The sequence below is a fragment of the Alexandromys fortis genome, unplaced genomic scaffold (genome assembly GCF_014885135.2).
Source record: "Alexandromys fortis isolate MF-2015 unplaced genomic scaffold, M_Fortis_MF-2015_v1.1 scaffold_19, whole genome shotgun sequence".
NCBI lineage: Eukaryota > Metazoa > Chordata > Mammalia > Rodentia > Cricetidae > Alexandromys > Alexandromys fortis.
In genome coordinates, this window is record NW_026067890.1 from 13,703,735 (window position 1) to 13,726,396 (window position 22,662).

A 22,662-nucleotide genomic window follows, 5' to 3' on the forward strand; every position below is an offset into this window, starting at 1 on the left:
ACAGAGGTTCCTGAACCCAGGGCAGAGACCCGAGATCCATCCCATTAGCACAGAGAGGAATTTTGACTTGTTGGGTAGTAACATTTATTTTACGTGGCGAACTGTTTGTTCCGAAAAATACTTCCAACCTGACAAGAAAACTGTGTTCACTGTTGTTGTGGATAAGAGAATTAATATGTGTGCTATGTGTATTGTATGTCCTAATTTGTAAACAGAATACCAGTGGGTAGAATGTTGTCATAGCAATGTCTACAGTTATCTCCAGTTTGCACTAACCCTTTAAAAAGAAGATTCCAGAAATATTAAGAGCTGCAAACGGTACACACGAATGCATATCCCATCACAATGAGTCTGCAGCCTGGCCGTTCCATGCTTTACGGAATGGCTGTTTTACTTGGAAGCCTTTTGTGTCTAATATATGTCAAAGTGTGTTCAGAACCTCAGCGGGAAGGGGGAGTTTTACGCATGCGCCTTGTTTTTGTTTGTCTACCGGTGAAATGTCTGTGTGACGTTTTGTGTCGTGTTGTTTTGGTGTTGTGCCACGTCCATAGGGCCTGCCAGGCTTCCCCACAGTTGCTGCCCTACACAGCAATCAGATCCTCACCGTCAAGGTTTGTGAGTGATATTCACGCTTACTCGGTCAGAACCGCAATCAGCATAAGGGTGAGCGAGAACCGTCCGTGGGCTTTCCCAGCTTCTGCTCCTATTGCCAGGTGACTAAGCTGGGCACCTGGGACCTCAGGTGTACCAGGGAGGTTGGAGCTGGTCTAAGAGAGAACCTCTTACGCATTCATGAGGCGGATAATGAAGTTAAAAGTGTACAGTGGCAATCAAAAGCACGGCTGCCCAGTAGGCGGTCTCTTATCTGTGGCTGGATTCACATATATTCCAAAGTTCTATGATGCTTTCCCTGGCAATCATGTAATTCTAAGGATTCTAAGCTTGGGGTGTCCATACCTGGTTCGTGCCACATTATGCTGATTGACAGATCTGACGGAATTGGAACTGGTGCTCTGTCCACAGACTCTTCTACTCAGGGTGCAGAATACAAGGTCATTCTGGTTCACTCGCTTCTGGGAGTGGATGCACTAAAACACGCCCCCCCCAACACCCAAATGATGGGGCATCCAAATGATAGGGTACTAAAAGTTCCCAATTCTAATAAAAAGTCAGGACTCGTTCCATTTCAGGGCTGTCTTTCTTCCAGAGAGGCCGAGGGTCTGTCAGACATGAGTGCCAGTTCCCTTTGATTTGATGGTCATTATGAATCTAATGTGTATATCTTTATTTCTTTCTCGGGGCCTTCTGACGCTTATTCCTCAACTCTCTCATCTCTGAACTTCAACCTTTGACCTCCTGACTGATCAGATGGTGTTTCCTAAGATCAATCATGGCTTTCTCTCTGCTGATCAGCAGCTCATTAAACGGCGGCTGATTAAGGTAGTGCTGCTTCCTGCTGGAGTCTGCGTTCTCCTCCGCGTTCAAGTACTGTCCTGGGCACGGCGGCTTTGCTTTTATCTCTTATGCATGGCGCACAGAGGGCGGGGGTGTCTTTGTAAATATCTCAGAATAGGGTTGTGTTTGGTGACTTATAGTATAGAAAGCCCACCTGGTTTGGTTCTTTTCTTTAAATCAAGATAGCTTCAATTGCAATCAGCAACAGACATGTTTCCCAAGCTCTCTGTCTGATAAATTATACACCTACTATGCAATGGAGCCAGAGCCCATTTTGCTTTATCTTTGATTCTGTGAACAAATATATTTTCAAACTAAAAATGCAACCACCCGTTGATCAGGGTAGATGTATCCTATAGAGCATTGCCCTTGAACAGGGCTTTGTTTGGGCTCTGAATACAGTAATCAACAGTGCTGCTGGGATGAGAGCTGCTTAGGTTTTCCTAGCATCTGTTTGGCTCTCCCACAATAAATTCTTGCTCCTTGCTGACAGGTAGCTTGCCAGTCGGCTTCATATTTATGGTGGCCTGGTTTCTTATGGGTAAATGTAGATTAGATAATATGAATTTAAAATGCTGAGATGGAACCTGAATGTTAATCGCTCATGATTATTGTTGCTTCATTCCCTTCCTCCCTTCCAGGGTGACCAAGGACAAGCAGGGCCTCCAGGACCCCCAGGTCCTCCTGGTCCAAGAGGCCCACCTGGGGACACAGGAAAAGATGGCCCCCGAGGGATGCCAGGAGTACCCGTGAGTTTCTTCCTGGGTTGTTGTGTTCCAATATTTTGTTCCATGTTTAGGGGTTAAAGAGAGAGAGAGAGAGAGAGAGAGAGAGAGAGAGAGAGAGATGGAAGGGGTGACAAGGGACAGTAGGGCCAAGAGTTTCGATGACTAGAGAAGGCTGGAGAGGGGGGATGAGAGGCAAGGGCCCTCCAGCACTGTTTCACTTCATGTCTGAGCCCAAGAAGAGCCAGAGACCTGAAGACGGCACCTGGGTGGATCTCAGGTGCTTTGGGACGTTCACAGCAAGAAACGCCCCGTCTTGCCTGTATCTTGTCTGCCGTTGAGTATGCCACTGCCTTTTTGTGTAAAGTGGGTTGTTAGCGAGAAAAACGAAGCCAGCTATCGATCCTGTTTTCTCAAAGGCCCACAATGGACACAATAAAACCCCACATTGATAATGGAAGGCAAGTGGATGGAGCTTTCTAATACTGATCCCTTGCAAATGACCTGGCTAAGAGTGTTTTGTGACAACAGATTAATGACTTAAGCGCCAGAGGGCGTGACCATATTATCACTTGACATTTACATCTGAGGCTTTATCTAACAGAAAGCACTTTTAAATGATCTCAACACTAGAATTAGTTATAGCAATAACAAAAACATGGGACACTGATGAATGATATGACTTGGTCCATGCAACCCAACCATTTCAAGGAATATTTGGACAAGATAAAAAAAAAAAAAAAAGACTGGGTTGATTTTGTAATTCCAGGGCTAGAAATTAAGGTTTACTGCTGAGTTAACTTTTATTTAATAAATTGTTTAAATTGTTTTTATTAGTGATGTTCTAGTTCAAAAGTAAAGATGAAAATATTTTCTAACAAAGTAGAAATATTTGAAAATAAAACCCGGGGGGGGGGGGGACTGAGATCAGCCATGGTTGTTAATGTTATTGTATGTTGTCTTGACATTTTTAATGTACATATTTTTGTATCGCTTTTCTAAGAATCAATCCATACATATGTGAAGATACAGGGCCTTTTATCCCTTTTTGCTGGCATCTTCTCCAAAGCCCCACACTCCTTTCTGAAGGTTGTGTGTCTGCTCATATGAAATTAGGAACAGACTCAATTGCCCATTGGGGATGCTTTCCCTGAACATTTGAAGGTGGCCAATTCATCCTAACCCTGCCTGTTTAATGTCTGACATTTTCTTAGACTGGCGCTCCTGGGAGAGCCTTCCGTGGCTTCAGGGGATGGACAGCTCTCACTGACAGATAGTCACCATAGTCGCTGTCTTCCAATACTCAGTTACAAACATTTGCTGGCTGGCATGGTGGTGTGCAGCATCAGTCCTGTGATGCTGGCACTCAGGAGGCGGAGCCAGAAAGAGTGCTTTAAGTTCAAGACCAGCATGGGCAGACGGGAGAGAGGGCTCAGTAGTTCAGAGCACTAGCTGCTCTTCCATGGAACCCAGATTTGAGTCTGAGCACCTACGTGGAGGCTCACAACTGTCTGTAGCTCCATCTCCATGGGGATCTACCACTGCCTTTTGACTTCTGAGGACACTGAACACGCATAGTGCACAGACATATGTGCAGGCCAAATACACATATACATAAAAGAAATATTCTTGAGGATATGTTTTAAAAGCCAGTATGGACTGCACAGTGAGTTCTACCAGTCTAGAGAACAGTGTGGAAATCCGTTCTAAAAAGAACCAAAACAAAGAAGCAATAGTCCAACATGTGATTGGGAGAAAAATGGCTAGGTCATCAAATATTATATATTATAGAAGAATCAAATATATGCTAGATGTTATTATTAGAAGATAGAGATAAGGGAGCTGGGAGGTGGCTCAGTAGGTAAGTGCCACACAAACTTGAAGGCCAGAGTCTAAACCCCAACATCAAGTTTGTAGCCCCATCATAGGGAAGGCAAGGTAAGAGGATTCTTGGTGCTTGCTGGCCGCCAGTCTAACCAAATCAGTGGAATTCAACTCCAGTGAAAGCCCTACCTCAAAAGTCAGGCTGCAACTGAGAAGACAGCAGATGCCAACCTCTGGTGATGGGAGCCTTCACACAAAGCGCAAATAAACTAAAGAATTCCACAGATAGTTTTGTCTTTTATAATGGCTCAGAGGAATTTTCCATATACTATCATAACCACTAGTAAAAAATTCTCTGTAGAAGTGAGACAGATGCTGGAGAGATGTTCAGCAGTCAAGAACACGGGTTCCCAGTACATGGTTCACCCCTACCTTTAACTTCCATCCCAGAGGGTCTAGTGTGCTCCTCTGGTCTCGGTGGGTACTGTGCACTTGGTGCACATGCATAAATGTAGGCAACACACTTACGTGCACAGAATAGAAATAAATACATAGTTTTTAAATGTGACCTGGAAAATACTCATTTTTGAAAGGCCATCATCATCTATCCATATTGGAAATACAGGCACAGATCTCTATAAACCAGTAGCCAGAGCCTGTTGATATGGTGTTGATATAAAACACAATAGTAAGTTCATATTAACCTGTTCATTGTGAAACAAAGCCACACAAAAAAGCAGAACATTCTCTATCAGTATTAATAAACATGTCTGATTAATGCAAAGGAGCAAAATTCAAAATCAGCCTCTGCTCATTTTGCTACTAAATAGTATGGGAAGAGGATTCCCTGGCCTGCAGTGGTTCTGCCTTTGTATCGGCGTGGGAGCACATGAGGATCTAGACCAAGCTTGTTAAAGTCAAATGGACGAAGCTCTTTGTTATCACATTTACTTTTTTAAACACTTTCTAATGTTTCTAATGACTCATCGTTATTAATTTTTTTAAGGGTGAACCAGGGAAACCAGGAGAACAAGGCTTGATGGTACGTATCTCAGTTTATTTTTTAATAAAATTAATAGAAATGTGTGTTGTTAAAAACTATGGTCAAGTTTATGAGTGAGTAATCAACCTTTTTGCATGAGCCATAACGGACACAGTCATTTCTGAAAGCTGGAAGAGAACAGTCTCCACTTGCTACATGCTAAGGATCACAAGGGTTCTGTTGCTGTGAGGAGACTCAACATGACCACAACAACTCTATGATAAAGAAAAGCATCTACTTGGGACTGGCTTAAAGTTTGAGAGGCTTAGTCCATTGTCATCATGGTGCATAGCAGCATGCAGTCAGACATGGTACTAGAGAAGGAGCTGAGAGCTACATTCTAATTCACAGGTGGCAGAGAGAGAGAGAAAGTGGGGGGAGAGACTGGGCCTACCCTGAGGTTTCAAAGACCACCCCCAGTGAAACACTTCCTCCATCAGAGCCATACCTCCTAATCTTTCTAATCCAACCAATGAGTCCTGAACATTCAAATACATGAGCCTATGGGGGCCATTCTCATTCAAACCACCACAACTGTATATCTCTAGAAACAATACTGGGGGGGGGGGTTGGAGGAAGGGAGGGAGGAAGAGAGAGAGAGAGAGAGAGAGAGAGAGAGAGAGAGAGAGAGAGAGAGAGAGAGAGAGAGAAGTTCCAAAGATAAGGAGAAAGAATGGTAGAACAGGTTAGAGGAGCTTACATAATCAGCTTGGTGTAACAGAGGTTAAATTCAGAGACGTGCCTGTTAGTTCTAAAAGAAACCTGTTGGGCTGGGAAGTTAGATAGTTCAGCGGGGAAGAGCATGAAGACATGCGTTCAGAGCCCCAGCTGGTGTTGAACCTATAACCCCAGGGCAGGTAGGTGAGGGGCAGGAAGACAGTTGGGACTTACACAAAAACCCTTGTACAGTCATAGAAAGAGGCAGGTTTTGGTTTTGTTTGTTTCTTTCTTTGCTGAAGGGCTCCACCCAGAGAGAAATTTGGGATTTCTACCGTCAGCAAAAGCAGAGTACACGGTGAAATGATGCTGTGTGAACGTGTGTGGACACAGCAATCACGGTTCCTTGCGATTTGTTAATTCATTGCCAGTGTATAAAAGTCATGTCAGCTTGTTGAGGCCTACAGGGCACATCTTCAACCCGCTCTCCACCTCTTCCTCTCTACCTGCTCTAACCGGCTGTATGATTTTTTTTTTAACCTTATTGGGAAAAATAGAGTGATCCTTCTAGAAGTGAGTCATGATCCAGAGCATGGCTCACATCCATCTGGGATGTAGACTGAGTGAGCCTAACAAGCCTACATGTCCATGCTCACATCACGCAGATAGTTCGGGTATAAAATTTATTTTAAGAGTTCTTACTGCATGCCTAGGAAAGCAGATGTACAGAAGCATAACAGCTAGCCGAAAGCTGAAGTAAACATGAAAACTAGCAAGAGAACAGGCTTCCTGCTGCAGAAGCCTTAGAAGGCAGTGCTTGAAGGAAAAGCCCACCCACTCTGCCGGTGGAGCTGACTAGTGGTGGAATGAAAGCACCTGAGATGGAGCTGCACACCACCACGCAAAAATTGTTCTATTCGTGGCCTGTAAGATAAAGATATATATTTGGTCTAGATTTTAAAAGGAAATTATAAAACATGTATCACTAGTAGCATGGTGCAGTTTCAAAGTGGAAGAAGAATTCTTGAAAGAGTAGGTTATACATTTTGAAATTGTTCTAGGCACCTATAATTTCTGGCCTGGGGGCTCAGCCAAACCTACTCCTTTTATTCATCCCTAAATTAAAATCTACTTGGCATTCTCGGGAGCCCTTGTGCACCCCAAGGCTGTGCAGATGTATCTCTCTCTGGCTCCTCTTTACACTCTGGCCCCTGATGCAGCATCCTAAACATATATGGTATTCCTAACTTAACGGGTGCTTTGGAGAACTATATTCTTGCTTTCCCTAACTGTTTATTCTCCAGGATAGAGTATATGAACAATACATAATCTCACTTTCCTTCCGTTTCTAGTTTTATTTTTATTCATGTTCTTGGAGTGCCAGAGTTTGAACCCAGGGCCTTACATAAGCTAAGTGCCTGCCCTACTTAAGCTGTTTCCATTTCTAATTTAAGTCATTAAATATTAATGTTTTGACTAGCCCTAAATGAATTATATTGTTATCTCACTGTGCTTCTATTTCCCAACTCATATAAAAACTTCCTCAAATGCAGATAAATATTGGCCATATTTTCTACAAACCTTTCCCCCTCTCTTTAAAGTCTTCAGATGAGTTCATGTCTCATTTTCTAGATGCAGCCAAGCAATGTAAATGAAATCACAAATGTCCCAAGGACTTGTGGGCTTAATGATCTTCTAAAGTGAATTTATAGATGATCTCTTTCAAAAGTGGAAATTATTGCTTTAAGTGAACGTTTCTTTAATGTGCAAACTGGTTAAAACCTGTTGTACATCTGTGATTATTCACAAATGAATGTAAGGAATGTACAACCCAGACCAATAGTGAGAAATTTCTGTGCCCCCCGTCCCCAGTCATCCCAAAGACAGCCACCGTTCTGACTAGTATCATCATGAGTTAGCTTCGTCTGCACTTGAATTTTACACTAATCGACTCATACAGTATGTCCACACTTGTGTCTGGACTCTTTCCTTCAACATTGTATTTGTGAGATCATCTACTTCTGTTTTAATAGCCTTCACAGCTGTTCAAAAAAAAAATAGGAGGAAGAACTTTACTTCCTCTATTACCCCGTTAAAACACCATCAGTCAGAGCAGCGGATGAATGAGGGCCTGTCTGACCTTGGGCAAGTCACTTAACCCCTCGATTTCTCATCTGTACGGAAAAAAATAACACTGTCTCTGCTCGCCTTAATAGCTTGACAGAGACAAATGCAATAAATTAGTGGAAATCTCTTTAAAATATGTAGTGAGAACTATATATGAGTGTGTTATTATCACTCTTTGTCCTCTAAACAGTATGAGTATGGATTTATATAACTGATGTATGCATGAAGGTTTTATTTTTTTACATGAATCAGATTCTCATTAACCCACCTATTTTAAAATTGCTAGAGAATTTGGTTCTTTAAAACAGTCCATTTCAGGGTCTGTTTTTGTACAGCAGCATAACTCTTTAATTCATCGTCTCTGCAATCTGAACTAGTGTGTTTTATACTTGTCTGCTCACACAAAGGATCCCAGCTCATTTTGACCCATCTCGAAAAGAATACTGGAAATATATTTGAATTCTTGTTTGTTTCGACTTGGTTTGGCCTGGGATTTTTGAGACCCATTTCCCAGCTTGCCATTTTCCGGGCTGGCCTAGAAATCACTTTGCAACTCAGGCCGGCTTCACACTCATGATCTGCCTCCCTGGCCTCCTACGAACTGGGATTATAGGAATATGGCACCACGTTTAGCATTCCGAGTGGTCATTTTTTATGAGACAAGAACTCGTCTACAGTTTTTATTTCGTGTGTCTCTCTGTGTGTATGTGCGTGTGTGCACACACGCGTGTGTGTGCGATGCTTGCTCACACGCACATGTACACACAGTGTTTTAACCTAGAAATCTGGAAGGAAGAAAAGTGCAGTGCCTTGTTCATGCTGGCATGAAAGCACCTAGTGTGTGAACATCGTCTTTGTCCTCTGTACAGATGCATAGACTATTGATAGTGCTTGCTGTTCTATGCATCTTGATGGATTATGAGCAGCAAGTTAAGTGAGGCCATTAGATGCTCCAGGAACTACAAGAAATCCCACAGATAAGCAGTATTCCTCTTGAGGAAACTGTCAAGCAGTGCAAGCAGCCACACAGAAAGACTCCAGGATAGCTCTAGGAGAATGGTTACCGGATCAATGGCAGTATAGCCCGGTCCATGTTGCCGTTGGAAGTACTGTCGCCTCTCTTCTACTTGTTGTCACCGAGTCTTCCATTTATCCCATCACATCATCTATTTTTCATGGTGTGACTGCTCATCCGCCAGCTCAAACAAAGCACAGTGAAAAGCGCCTCTCTTTTCCTCTCTGGATAGCCCCCCATTGGTTTGAGCGGCTCAGTAGTGCTTGTTAAGATGAGGGCTCTAACAATGCGCTGGGGGAATCTTTGTGAATTTCAAATGTCTCTGATGGTGAAATGAGGACGCGAAAACCAACCTACAAAGCTGTTTACGAGTGTGTCAGGTAGGGATTTCGTTTCCATAATCCAGGACAGATCGTTAGACTGCACGATAACCATCTGAAGATTAACAGCATGCCTGATACAATAAGAGGTGGGGGAACCTGAAGCTTAAGCAGGCCCGCTTCCCTCAAATCCCGCTCAGCATCTAGTCTGTAAATGTGACCTTCGGGCTTTCTGAGATGTTCTGGGGAGATTTTAAAAGACAGAATCTGGAACTTAAAACTTTTTCACTATATCTAAATAAAAGCAGACACCTCGTCCTGCCCCCCAACACACACTATACCGTAAAACCAAACACACAGCTAAGAGCTGGTCAGGACTGGGAGTGTACAAGGTTGAATTCTAGCACAGGTCATGTCCAGATCTGTCTTCCAAATAGTCTTTCTAAATAGTTATTGGAATTGTATTTAATGGCATCTTTGCTTTAGATTCCCTTACTGCTTTTGTTTTCTTTGACAAGTGAAGATGCTCTTAGAAACATGAAAGGTAGATGTCCTTTTTAAAAGATTTCTTATGTATTTAATAGATATTATTTATAATAACATTTATTAATATATTATATATGCCCTCTTCTCATATGTATGAGTGTTCTATCTGCATGTACAGCTTTATTCCAGAAGTGGTCATCAGATCCCTCTATAGATGGACGTGAGCCATCATGTGGGTGCTGGGAAATGAACCCAGATCCTCTGGAAGAGCAGCCGGTGCTCTTTGTCACACTAAGCCACCACTCCAGCCCTGTTGGCATTTTAAACACCTGCTAACCCGTGCCTATTTCCTAGTGATGTGTGATGCCCTTTTGTATATGTGTTGCTTTTATTGGTTAATGAATAAAGTTGCTTTGGCCTATAGCAGGACAGACTGGAAGAGATAGAGAGTAGGCGGAGTCAAGGAGATGCCATGTAGCTGCCAAATGAGAAGGACATGCCAGAACCATACCAGTAGGCCACAGTCTCATGGTGATACACAGATTGATAGAAATGAGTTAATTTAAGATATAAGAGCTAGCCAATAAGAAGCCTGAGCTAATAGGCCAAGTGGTGTTGTAATTAATATAGTCCCTGTGTGACTATTTGGGTTGAAGTGGCCAGGAAACGAATGAGCAGTCTCCAAATACAACCTGCTGTGCTACTACCTTTTTATCGACTTGTCACTGCTGGAGTCACCTGGGAAGAAGGACCCTCAGTTGAGAAAATGCTCTACCAGTCTATAGAAAAGTCTGTGGAGTGTTTCCTTCATTAATGACTGGGCTGATGTAGAGGACACAGCCCACTGTGGGTAGTACTACCCTGTACGGGAGGTCCTGGGTTGTATAAACAACACAGAACAGGCTAGTAAGGAGCGTGCTTCCATGGCCACTGCTTCAGTTGCTGCCTCCAGGTTCCTGCCTTGAGCTGCTGTCCTGGCTTCCCTTCATGATGTATTATTAGCTGTAAGCTGAACTAAACCCTTTCCTCCTTTTCCAACTTGCTTTTGGCCTTGGTGTTGTATCATAGTGATAGATAGTAAGCGTAGATACCTGGATGCTATGCTTTGGTCTCGAGTGTCTGTGTCTGAGGTTTCCTATACTCTTGCCTCCCGTGTTCTGAAACTCTTTGTTCCTTCCTGTTTTCCACCCAGTTTGTATGGGAGCTCCATAACACACTTTCTCTTTATTTTCTGTATCATAAAGATGTTTAAATTTTCCCTCACTGGGCTTTAACAACATTGAAAAAATTCAGGAAAAGTTGCCCATTAAAGTGAAATTTGGAATGTGCCTGAGTAATTTGTAGATAATTTTAGTTTGCTTTAATTTTGCTTATAAACGTGTCATAACATTTGAGTCCCGTGAGCCCAACAATGCTCATGTGTGTGTTGATAACATTTCTGCCTCATCTAAAATGAACCTGAAAGGAGCAGTATTGAAGACTTGCTCCAAGTGTCTTCTGTTACAGTGCCCTGCTGTGCTACAGCTGATAAACGCACAGGTTTCCTGAACTGGACTTTGATCTGCCTGTTCTCTTGGTCAGCAGATGTTAGACACTGGAGCACACAGTAGACTTCTCCCACTCCTTTGGCTCTGACTGCGAAAGTGGGACCCCATCTCACAGGGTCCGTCCCTCTTCCCTGGGTGTGTTTGCTCCTAGTCCCTAGTCAGTGATGTATTCCAAATGGGCAAGAGAAAATAGACAAGCGATACCTTCTTTGTCCACAGCTGCCCTAGTGGCCCCTGCTGTAGCTCGCCCCGAGGGGACTTCGTTGATTCCTATGTGCACAGACTTCTCTTGAGGTATCCGAGAAGCTCACATAGTGTAATATGTGATGGAAAGATGTTTTAGCTGTCATTTGAAGTACGAACTGTCTAAAAAGATGTGTAGGTGACAGGAACCACCTTGATTTTGGTTTTTCTTTAAGGACTTCCAGACTCTGATTATCTCTATGGTAAGAATCTTTATACTGGTTCCAACTAAACGTCAAAAATCCTATATTATATTATATATAATATAATATATTGAACAAGTTAAAATACCTAGAATTTAGATTCACCATTCAGAGAACATGGTACTATTGAAAGATACAAATTCCCTTCCAACTCTACAGTCCTGCCATCTTAGAATGTCCATTAAATGCATAGATGTACCTTGTTTCTTCACTTATGTAAATACCTCATAAATGAATTCAACGGACATTCATTTATATTTTTTACTTTTTAGACAAAATGAAAAAAGGAAATTCTTATGCAAAAGATGTAAATACTAAAATTTTATAAACCAAGATAATGAACGCTAAATAAGTTCTGCCTTCTAACGTCCACAAAACTATTCTCATGGTGATTTATAAAATTGAAATTTAGAAATTGTGTGCTTCTAAAAGTTCAAAGTCCGAATATGCCAGCAAGAGGACAGCCCGTGATCAGCGCCATCCCTAACCAACAGGCTTCTCCTTTTCTTCCATGCCTTCACCCGACCTCCCCAATATGTAACCGATTTTCTAAGACTCATGATCTCTGCTGCTCACAGGACCTAACTCCACGCACATCCCATAAAATAGCCATTACGTTGCTTAATCTTGATCATTAACTTGACCGAGTTAAGAAACTCTATTACATTACATTACATATAATATTACATTATATGTAATATAATTATATATAGTATATAATATATAAACATTCTCCATATATACTATAGCATTGGTAAAGCACACCATTGGCATGTATCTGTGAGGGCATTACCAGAGAGGGTTAGCTGTGTAGGAAAGACCCACCCTGAACGTGACTGGCATCATCTCTCGAGAGAAAGAAGGAAGCCCACAGAATGTCAGCATTCCTCATCGCTCTGCTCCTGGTCCACTGGGATGTGAGTGAGCAGCTCTGACCTCCAGCGCCCATCACTATGATGAATCCCATCCCCAAGCCTGGAGCAAATAGAAACCTGCCCTCCCTTAGGCGATGTCAGGCGTCGCCACAAGAAACAAGGAAAGTAACACATCATGGCATTGTCCCGTGTTCTAATGTACTGTTATGGACACCAGTGTGGCTCCCCTTCAGAAAGGAAACAGCTGGAGGAGGCAGGGACAGCTGTCGTCAAAGTGAGCAGAAAAACCCAGGGCTCTCGGTATCCCAGCCGTAGTCTAGGTCTGGACAGTTGAGGTTGCAGGTTGGCCTCACAGATTCCTAGCTGGGAGACCTAAACCAGGGAAGAGAGATTTAAAGGGCCTTCTTGATCAGGTCGAGGGCTTCAAGTATGGAGAAGAGGTTTTTAAAAAGTAACCTTCTGCTTCTAGCATCTCCTTTAAGAAAGTACATGCCACACATGAACTTCCGCATCCCTCACACTACGCTAGAACTGCCTGCCGGTGTGTTCTGTAACGCTTATCCCACTTTACACTAGTTGCTGTGGCTAGAAAGTGTATTAAACTGAATGACTGATATGAATTATATCTTTATTATGAATGGCATTTGTATTAATAAGCTACTGATACCTAAGTCACTGTGCTTTTTTCTTTTTTTCCTCTCTGACTGTGTCCTGTCTCACCAGGGGGAGAATTAAATAGGATAAACACAACTGGTTTTCTCCGGATTGTCTCCTCTCTTGAGTAACTTCTCTTTGTTCAAGTCCTACAGATTAGTTAGACTATATATGTGCTCATGCATGGCATGATTGAAGGACCAGTTGCCATGAGAACAGTGGGAAATTAAACATCCATTTCTAGTCACGGGATGTGGCTCTTCTGAAGTCAGACCTATCCAAAGAAGTCATAGAAATCTCCTAGCCTTTTACTTTACAGATTAAAAAGTAGCATAATCAATGCGGCCAGGTTGGTGGAAAGACAGTGACAGAACCCTGGCTCACTTGGTGACGGTCTCCCAGGCTTCCCCATCTAAATCCACAGTGTCCGCCGCAATGTCTACTAACTACATGTGACGAGTTCACAATCGGGTGCAGTAAATCCAAATTAAAACGTTAGCTCTGAAAACTCCGCGAGCAACATTTCCGGTGCTCAGTGGCCATGTGTGGCTAGTGGCTCCCCTGTCGGATTAAGCAATACAGAATGTTTTCATCATCACGAAACCTTCCACTAGACAGGACTCGCTGGCCTTCCGAGATAGAAAACAGGCCTGCACACACGGGTCTATATTATACTCTTAAATTCAAGACATCTGTGAGTCACAGGATATGCAGATTCTAGGAGCAGCGTTTCTCAGCATCGCTGATTTTAAATAGGGCAAGAGCCTAGATGCCCCCTGCCTACAAATATTTCTTTTTACTAAATGTGCGGCGTGATAGGGCCATTATGAACCATAAAACTCCTCCTTTTAAGGCATTCAAGGGAAGCATTGTGTAATCACAGAGGACAGAGGAGCCTGTTAATTTTTCTTTCTTCGGGGGTTGTTTCCACTTTGGGTTCAACACCAAGAAACAATTTATTAAATATTTAGAAGGGACAGAGTGAACTAATTTAGCTGTGGGTATCTGGTGACCATAGGGCCTCTGTTTTGGAACCTGATAGTACAGACGCTTACACACGTTTAGATCTGCCTTTAATCTATCCGTTGCTAGTCAATGCTCCATTTTTCATCTTGGGTTCTGGTTTTGTCAAGTGATGAGAAAAATGTATCACCTATTTAATTTCTTGGGCTGTAAGAAACCTCTCTTCGAAAGGTCACGGCCTCATGATTTTGAGAAATACCAGTAAATGAATTGCCCTGGTTTAATATTTCCCTATAGGTCAACACAGGAGAAGGGGCAGTCAGGGGACATTTGCTCTTTTTAAAAAATGACTGCTCATTAGACCCTTTGCCGTAAAGCACTCATGAACAAACGTGACACCACGCCATCCCACTGACAAGGTGTGAGTTCGAGAGGAATTTTCTCAAATAATAGGAGTTTTGGGGGGAGAAATGCTACAGAAACAAAAATCCTAGATTCTTAAATGCTAACAACTGCTTCCAAACTGAGGACTCTTTCCTGTTGGTCGTGTTATATTTTGAGTGCTAAAATAATGGTATCTAGTAAATATAATTTTTGAATTTTTTTAATATTTCAATTTATTTAAATAATTATTCATAATAAGCGCTGCCTCAAGACCCAAAGATGTAAAATATGTGTTCTGAGGAAGTTTTTACTTGGTTAAGTAGATTTTCATATGTAAGTTTATTAAGGAATAATTATTTGAGAACGACTAGCATGTGACAGAAAATAAGGTTTGTCTAGGCATCATGGAGAAGACTCACAAAGATGTGAATCGTGACCCTGGGTTCTAGAAGAGTGATTAAGAAATTCAGATAAAGACTAATAGGAGAAGGAAATGAACTTCATGGGATTAGTAATAAATATGGCTGAAGACAGCAAAGCCCATGAAACCTGGTAATGTGTGGCACTGAGATGTAGCGGTCTCTGCCCAGCGCTCTATCATAACCGCTACAGAACTACTGCTAAACCATTGGCCTTTGTGTAGAGGGTACCAGAGCAGCAGCGCTTGGCATTCCACACTTTCCCCAACAGTCTATCTTGCTGCTTCCCCATAAGCAATAAACTCCAAATCTTGCACATCATCCCTTGAATGCTACTCCAGACATCCATGGTGGATAGAATTTCTGTCTCATAGTCTTCAAGTAAGAGATTGAGGTCTGGAGAAGCGAATTTTAAAGAATGCTTCTCGAGTGAGGCGAATTGCCCTTGTGCGTTTCTTCTTTATACGCCAACATTATGAATTTTATGATCTTGCGATGCATTTAACCAGGTACATTACTATCTCTCAAAAGTTGTGATGAAATTTTGTAACACCAGCACATTGAGAAAGCCCAGGGCTTAGGTTTTATGATTACATATGATGCAGATCTCATGATTCTTCCCATTGGAATCACCTTCGAGAAATATTTCCTTTATTTTGACTGCCTTTTATTAAAACAAGGGGACATTTTAAAGTCAAAAGTAAGTCCTTTTAAATGACTTAATACTTTGGGCTTCTGTCCTCTTCTCCGTGTTTTCTTTTTCTTTTCTTTTTTTCTACAGAAGTTGATTGTATATTCTTGTATCCAGCAATGACCAGCAGCTTCCAGAGCTTTGGATTTTACTGTTAGCCATCAGGGACAGAACAGGAACTGTGTCCACCCCCTACATCATTTCCTAATAGCAGGCAACCAGAACTTGCTTTAAAACATCTCCCAAGAGGCATCCTAAAGCACATCGTCTAGCAACTCAGCATCCTGTTTAAGCAATTAATGCCTTAGTCAAATCTGTGCTCGTGCCGTTAGGGTCAGAGAAATTCATTTTTTTCCCAAACAGTGATCCATCAATGAAAGTGCTTCTTAAAATATATGTAAAGTAGGAACTGTAGCTGGCGCATGCTGCTTGTAGAGTCTTTTATATCTTGGCTGCCTGCTTTGAAGCTTATCTTGGAATGATAATTCTATCCACTCTCCGTGTGACTTCCGGCACTATGTTAGCGACCTTAGGCTGCTGTTCTACCATACGTGGTACGGGGTAACTAAGATGAGTTTTGCTTTATTGCTCTGTAGAAACTATGGATTGAAATCACTTGGGAGGGATTTGATAACTCTCGTAGTTTGGGAGCTACTGTAATAAGCCAGTAGCATTGCCATGACTCAAGCAGTAGAGTAAAAGCTTGTCGTTCCTCCCCTGAGACACTATGCTTAAGGTTTAAGAAGGGGAAAAATGGATTGACTCTATGTATTCTATGACTATAACCATTCTTATCATTTTTATCATAGCCTAAGTAAGCCCATTGGTCTTCCCAGTCTTGACTAGATAGTACAATTCCATTCTACCTTCTCTATCCATTTCCCATCTGCTCCTAACACCTACTGACTGTCCTCCAGTGTTCTTTGGAACTTTATGTGCTCCTCAGTTTGGGCCTCTGCACCTGTCCCCTTGCCACTAGCATTCTTCCCATTCCCCAGGTCTGGTCTGCCTGCCGAAGCTCTACTCAGCTTAAGCCTGATAGACTTAGGCAGGAGTCAAGGGACTCTCAGACCTGAGCTAACATGCCTTTGGTTAAAGACGGTCACTCCCTTGGGAGCTGCCACATTTGTCTGACTTACTTGCTCACTATATATTGAATATTGTATATAATCATTAGAGTGGAATTTAGCAGAGTTGAAGAAGCAAGAAAGGACAATCAAGTATATTATATAATTCTTGCTTATAATCTTCTATCTAAACTTTGTTTTGTATAATTCTCTTTACCATTTTTTGGCAGATTATAAAAATAATGAGTTATGTATACATTAAATAATGTATACATAAAATAATGAGTTGCATATACATTAACATTAGTATAATAGTACTACTCCACAAAGAATTGTTCAATGTCTTTTAATCCTTTAAATAAAACTATTTCCACTACACAAAATTCTTCAATAAAAACTATGTATCTTTTATCACTCAGAATCTATATTGATATGAGCATATTTCAAAGTTCAAATTATACTTGAGTTTCTTAAGTTAAACTTAAAGAAACCTTACTATGTTGGTAATCTATATATAACATAGTTTCTAATTTTAAAACATGCAGGAATTATTTTGAAAAAACAAATTTACATTTTGATTGTGCACAAAAAAAAACACTCAAAGTGTAAATGCACCTGCCAAGAAGAAATGCTGTACTAAGAAAAATGGACCAAATGGATTATAATTCTATCCTAGAAACTGATTTATCCAAACTTACTGAATTATTGATGTAACACTATATAGAACTACTTTGGAAGTCTTGAACTACTGGAATCCTCATGTTAGCAATAAAAAGAAGCATTAGGTTCACTAGTGAATAATGCATTTATGATATCCTTCATCCAAGCCATTATTCAGGCTGAAAGTGTAAGTTTAAGATTAGACAAGTTGGGCCAGCAAGCTGGCTCAGCGGATAAAAGCACTTGTTACACAGACCTAACCACCTTAGTTCGAGTCCCAGAAGCCACGTGGGAGGAGAGAAAAGACTCCCACAAGTTTTCTTCTCACTTCCACATAGACAGCATAGAATGTATTCATGTTCATATACATACATCATGACACGCATACACAAGCACGCCACAAGCAATAACTTTTTTCAAAGATTACATGAGCTAATGAATGAGTCTACAGTATTGCCAATTACTTTATAAATTCACATTTGTACCAGAAACAAAGCTAATGAGATACACACGTCTTAACGAGCTGATACCAACATGCTTTAATTTCAAAATTGTTTTTGAACCTTAAGGAAACCTTAGGAAACCTTAAGTTATACATTTATATTTAGTTACTACATTATCACAGATATATAACAGTGTTATCAAATTAAACATATTTGAAACATACATAAGAAAAATCTTGTCTAGTTTAATAAACTGTGTGTGTGTGTGTGTGTGTGTGTGCCCAAGTGTTTGTTTACTTACTCAAAAGTATGCCTACCCCTTGTATTCAACTCAATTCAACTCCTGATTCCCTTCTGGTAACGGGTGGCGCTCTCCTTGGCTCCCAACCGTTTTTCCTGCAGTGAGATTTAAGAACTATATGTACCTTTTTTGTAACTGAGAATATATCTTGGCAGAAGACTTGCAAATCACCTATAAGAGGTGGATTCATAATTCAAAATTAATGTTTTTCTTAAAGAACTGCTTTTATGAGTTTACAAAAATAACACTAGATTCCTAAACCTGAATGGAAAATACACTAAATTTCTTTGGTTATTTGATTTTTCTTAAATATTGCATTAAAATATCCTAGTCTGATTTTATATGATTAGCCTTTCTAAATCCCTGATTTAATATGACAAATAACATTTAATATAATATGCAACAAAGATAAAATTAGAAAATGCCATGTTTGTTAGTCTCCACTTACAATTCTTGATATACGGTTTCCTGATTTTATTTGAAATATTCCCTTGAAATGGAATACCCAATTTTAGCGATGTTTTTTCAAGTGGCAAAGTTAGATTTGAAATGGGAATGCAGCCCTTGAGAATTGGGCATATACATCCTCTGTCTAAACACTGAATCAGTGCAGTCCTCACCACAGAGTTTCCTTCCCGACCCCAGCACGTCAGGAAGGGAAAACCCTCCGGAGACTCTTGAGAAGATGGGGTCCTGGGCAGTGATAAACCCAAGGCTTTTCTTCCTTCGCAGATTCCCTATCACGGCTTTGCAATGTCTGCCCTTGCTTAGCATTGACGTTCGTTTCCCAAACAGTTTACACCACTGAGGAAATGATTAAGCCTGTTTATGTGCTGACGGGAAAGACCTGGTGGGGAAGAGCAGGCTGATACAGATGCAGGGGGAATTGATTGGAAAGGTCCCCCCGGGCAGAGGCAAGGATGGATTCCAGAGTCTACCTGATGAACTGGCCTTGTGAGGAGGGAGGGGCTCTTCTTCCTCTGAGGCCCACGTGGGCTTGGGTTGATGAGAGATGTGATCTGGATGGGATTTACACCCGATGGTCTATTTTCTCTGCAAAAGCTAAAACGGAGGATTTCAAACAGAGGGAGCGAGATGGGTGGGGAGAATGTCAGCAGGTGCGCAGATAGCGAGCCGATTAGAAACACAGTTGGTGGTTCTGGTTGTTCAACAGAGTAAGGCAAGGAGAACCGGGAGTTGGTATGACCCAGCCTTCATTCAATAACCCGGGGCTGATTATAGAGGAAATGAGTCTTCTTGGGAGGGGCTTTTCAAAACAATAGTGGAAAACAGGTTGTCTGGATGTTTCTAAACACTGTATCTGCTCATTCCTTAAAATTCCTGACCCAGTCTTCCCCTGATGATCGTGCTCATGTTTTAGACCATGTTACAGAGTAGGGATGTCAGATGTTGACCAATGGCAACGCCACATGAAAATAAGCTGCTAGGGTAGCATGATGCCCTGAAGAGCTCTTGTGTAAATGATAGCTTCTCTACAGTCACTAAAACACACCCAAATCAAATATGCTTCTTAAGGAACTAAAAAAAAAAAAATGCCTGATACCTTTATTTAAAAGTAGACATAAGGAGTCAGAAATGAGGTTGTAGCTTTGTGTGTTCTTTTTCGCTGTTGGAAAATTTTGCCGTCATCTAAATTAAGTCAACAGATCCTAACACTGACTTTGTGGTTGAGAACTGCTTCATTTCATGACTGTCACATTTGCATTTTCTAAGTAAACATTCCCCTTCATCTCACTACATTCTGTAGTCTGCCTGCCTCTCAGAGAGCGGTCTGACAAGAGCTGGCAGCATCCCTGTTCCCTTCTTGGGCGCTGCCTTTAGCCTTGGCCTCCCCAGTTTGTAAACAAGATTTTGCTCAGGTCACTTGATTACATTTCCAAAGAATAAAACACAGCATGCTTCTCGGCGGCGCCTTGCTTGCAAGCCTGCTTACCAGGGCTGTACTAATGGAGGCACCATGTAATCTGTCCGTTTTCTAGAGAATGGTGTCGCGTTCTAACTCCTTCCAGCAACGATGTCCCCGGCCCTCCAAATGAGACTGATTTGCTAGAGAGATTACAGGAATATCAAGCAATAAATGCACTCGGACCTCAACCGTTTTCTTTATACACACACACACACACACACACACACACACACACACACACACATATTGTATTTCCAACTGAGGATTTTCCTTTTCAGCATTTTTTTTAGTACAGCAGAGGGAACCTTACAGAATAGGATGACTTTGTTTTGATTGTTGGCTGGCTGATCATCTAAGCTTAAATGGCAGTAGTATTATGTTAATTGAATTGTTTTTCCTCTTTTAGGGACCTCTGGGGCCTCCAGGACAAAAGGTAGGGTGTGTGTATCCGCGTGAAGGAAGTACTTGTGCTGCTTTGTCTGATGAGGGCAAGAGAAGTAGGTGGAATTAGCAACCACAGACGGTGCTAATGGAGTTAGTGCCCATTGCGCATTCTGCTTTCTAAACCATTTTATTAAGGCACATCAGGATGGGCCTTAGATTTCCTCTCTGCTCCACGGCAGAATGTTCAGTAAGTCCAGAGAAGACTTTTTGAGCTGTCGGCCGAACTCGTAGGTTATGGAATATTTAATTCAAATATTGGTAACACATTCTGACAGCATTTACAACATGAAGGATCGTGTGACATTGCAAATTGATTGCTGGCCTTGGTCAACCATATAACTGCCAAATGGCCACAGAACTGACCCTCGTAGAGGACATGCTTGTTGCTTGATTCATTGCTCGGCTTGGCTCACTCACTGTCCCCCTTGGCTGAGGGAAACTGAAAAGTGACTTCCTGATTATAATTTCAGTCTTTGCCACCATCACCAAATTCCATTTTAAAGGGGAGGATCTCGGAGTCTGAGATCACACAGCAATGGTTTAGCAGCGAATCCACAGCAACAGCAGAGAGATGGCTTTCTGCCATCACTGCTAACCTCCCACCCCGAACGGGGAGGGAGAGGATGTCCAAGTCGCAGAAAACAATTGTGTTGTAACAGGTGGGAAAGTGGTTGCTCTTCATCCTTGGACTTCATCAAAGATAGAGGCTTTTGATCCCCAAGTGCCATCTGTTGAAACACAATCCGTCAAAACCAAGTCAAGCCCCTGCACTGTGAGACCTCTTGCGTGCCGGAACAGTTTGTCCCTCATAATAATGTCTCTATTAAAGCTCAGTGTGAAATTGTAAAGTTAGCCTGATCCACGTGCAACCAGGATAAAATGCCGGCTCCAGGCTGCAAGATCTTTAATTCCCAACCCATAGGATCAGAGGCTGCATTAAGAAACTTGCCAGCTCAATTTGTTTGGCATATACGTTTTCTCCAGTGGGCTCTTTTTAGAACAGTGTCATGATTATCATGCCTATTTAATAAAAATTCTTCCATTAGTATAAAAGAAATTTAACATATAACTACAAGTCTGTTTTCTTGCTCTACACTAAGAATAAGCAAACGCACACACACACACACACACACACACACACACACCCCTTCTCCCAGAACCTGAAGTGCATGTGGTGAAGGGGAGAAATGGCATTGCCTTTTAAAAATATTTACTAATACTTAGGTGCCTTGTGTTATCTCACGTAGTGACTGGCTTTCCTACCCTCAGTTGAGCCATCCACAGTCGACTGTTCATTTTCAGCCAGTGGGTATACGGGATCATGTTTACATGTGCAGGGATCTTCAGCTTCAAAATTCAGAAGTTATGTTGTTTCGGGTCAGTGCACAAGATTCGTGATGCCCTCTTGAGTCCACTTTAGAAGTCTTATCAATACTTAGGTGACTTAACATGCTTCCTGGAAGCCCAGAGGGAAAGTGGTCCGAATATAACAAATTTGAGTTGCCAGCATAGTGTCCTCATGTAGTAATCAGTTGCTTTTTTGATTACCGTCTGTTTTGTGTTCTATAAGTTTGGCAAGTTCAAGAGTCGCTGCGCTGGCTTGGCTTTTTCCTGGTGGAACTAAATTATCTATGTCTTTAAAATGAAAATTTTGAGCCTTGTGGCCTCCTGATTACAGCTTTCAATTTATATGAGAGTCTTTAAGTCATCATAGTTAAGTGAGTACTCAGAAAAAATATTAAACGTTATCTCTACTTTCTGTGAAAGTATGAAGATCTGTCTAGATTACTGAATACTAGAACACAGAGGATAAAATCTAGAAAAAAAACCACAATCTTAAAACCTTTTGTATGGGAGCTATAGAAGGTTTTAGCCATGTAACATTGTGGCTGATGTAACAAATGCTGTACAGATTTAGAACTGAAATATTGATCATAATGTCAACTAAATTTAATTATGTGCTTTTTTAGGGTTCCACCGGAGCACCTGGGACCCCAGGCATGAATGGGCAGAAGGTGAGTTTGCTGACTGTAGCATTTATTGTATTAACTTGGAGACTGTTAGGGGAACAGAATCATTCTAGGGTGTGGTGTTATTAATAAGCTTGTATGTTTGCAAATACGAGAAAGCCGTGGAACACATGTTCACATGAGTTGGTTTTAAAGAAGCAGTAATTCCCAAACTGAAAGT

General features: G+C 41.6%; 1 protein-coding gene and 1 long non-coding RNA gene across 3 annotated transcripts in view; one reads left to right on the forward strand and one right to left on the reverse strand.

Annotated features, from left to right (window-relative positions):
• Col25a1 (collagen type XXV alpha 1 chain) overlaps positions 1 to 22,662 on the forward strand; it is a 373,530-nt gene that overhangs the window by 256,349 nt on the left and 94,519 nt on the right. Inside the window, exons 8-12 of one of the 2 annotated variants that reach the window (XM_050126611.1) lie at positions 552 to 611; positions 2,097 to 2,204; positions 5,011 to 5,046; positions 20,435 to 20,461; positions 22,443 to 22,487. In XM_050126611.1, the coding sequence (XP_049982568.1) occupies positions 552 to 611; positions 2,097 to 2,204; positions 5,011 to 5,046; positions 20,435 to 20,461; positions 22,443 to 22,487 (276 nt within the window). Of the gene's footprint in view, positions 1 to 551; positions 612 to 1,368; positions 1,441 to 2,096; positions 2,205 to 5,010; positions 5,047 to 20,434; positions 20,462 to 22,442; positions 22,488 to 22,662 lie in introns of both variants that reach the window. The other variant, XM_050125851.1, reaches the window with a different exon arrangement.
• Positions 1 to 22,662, reverse strand: part of LOC126492734 (uncharacterized) — a 220,962-nt gene that overhangs the window by 67,940 nt on the left and 130,360 nt on the right. The gene's annotated exons all lie outside the window — the stretch shown is intronic.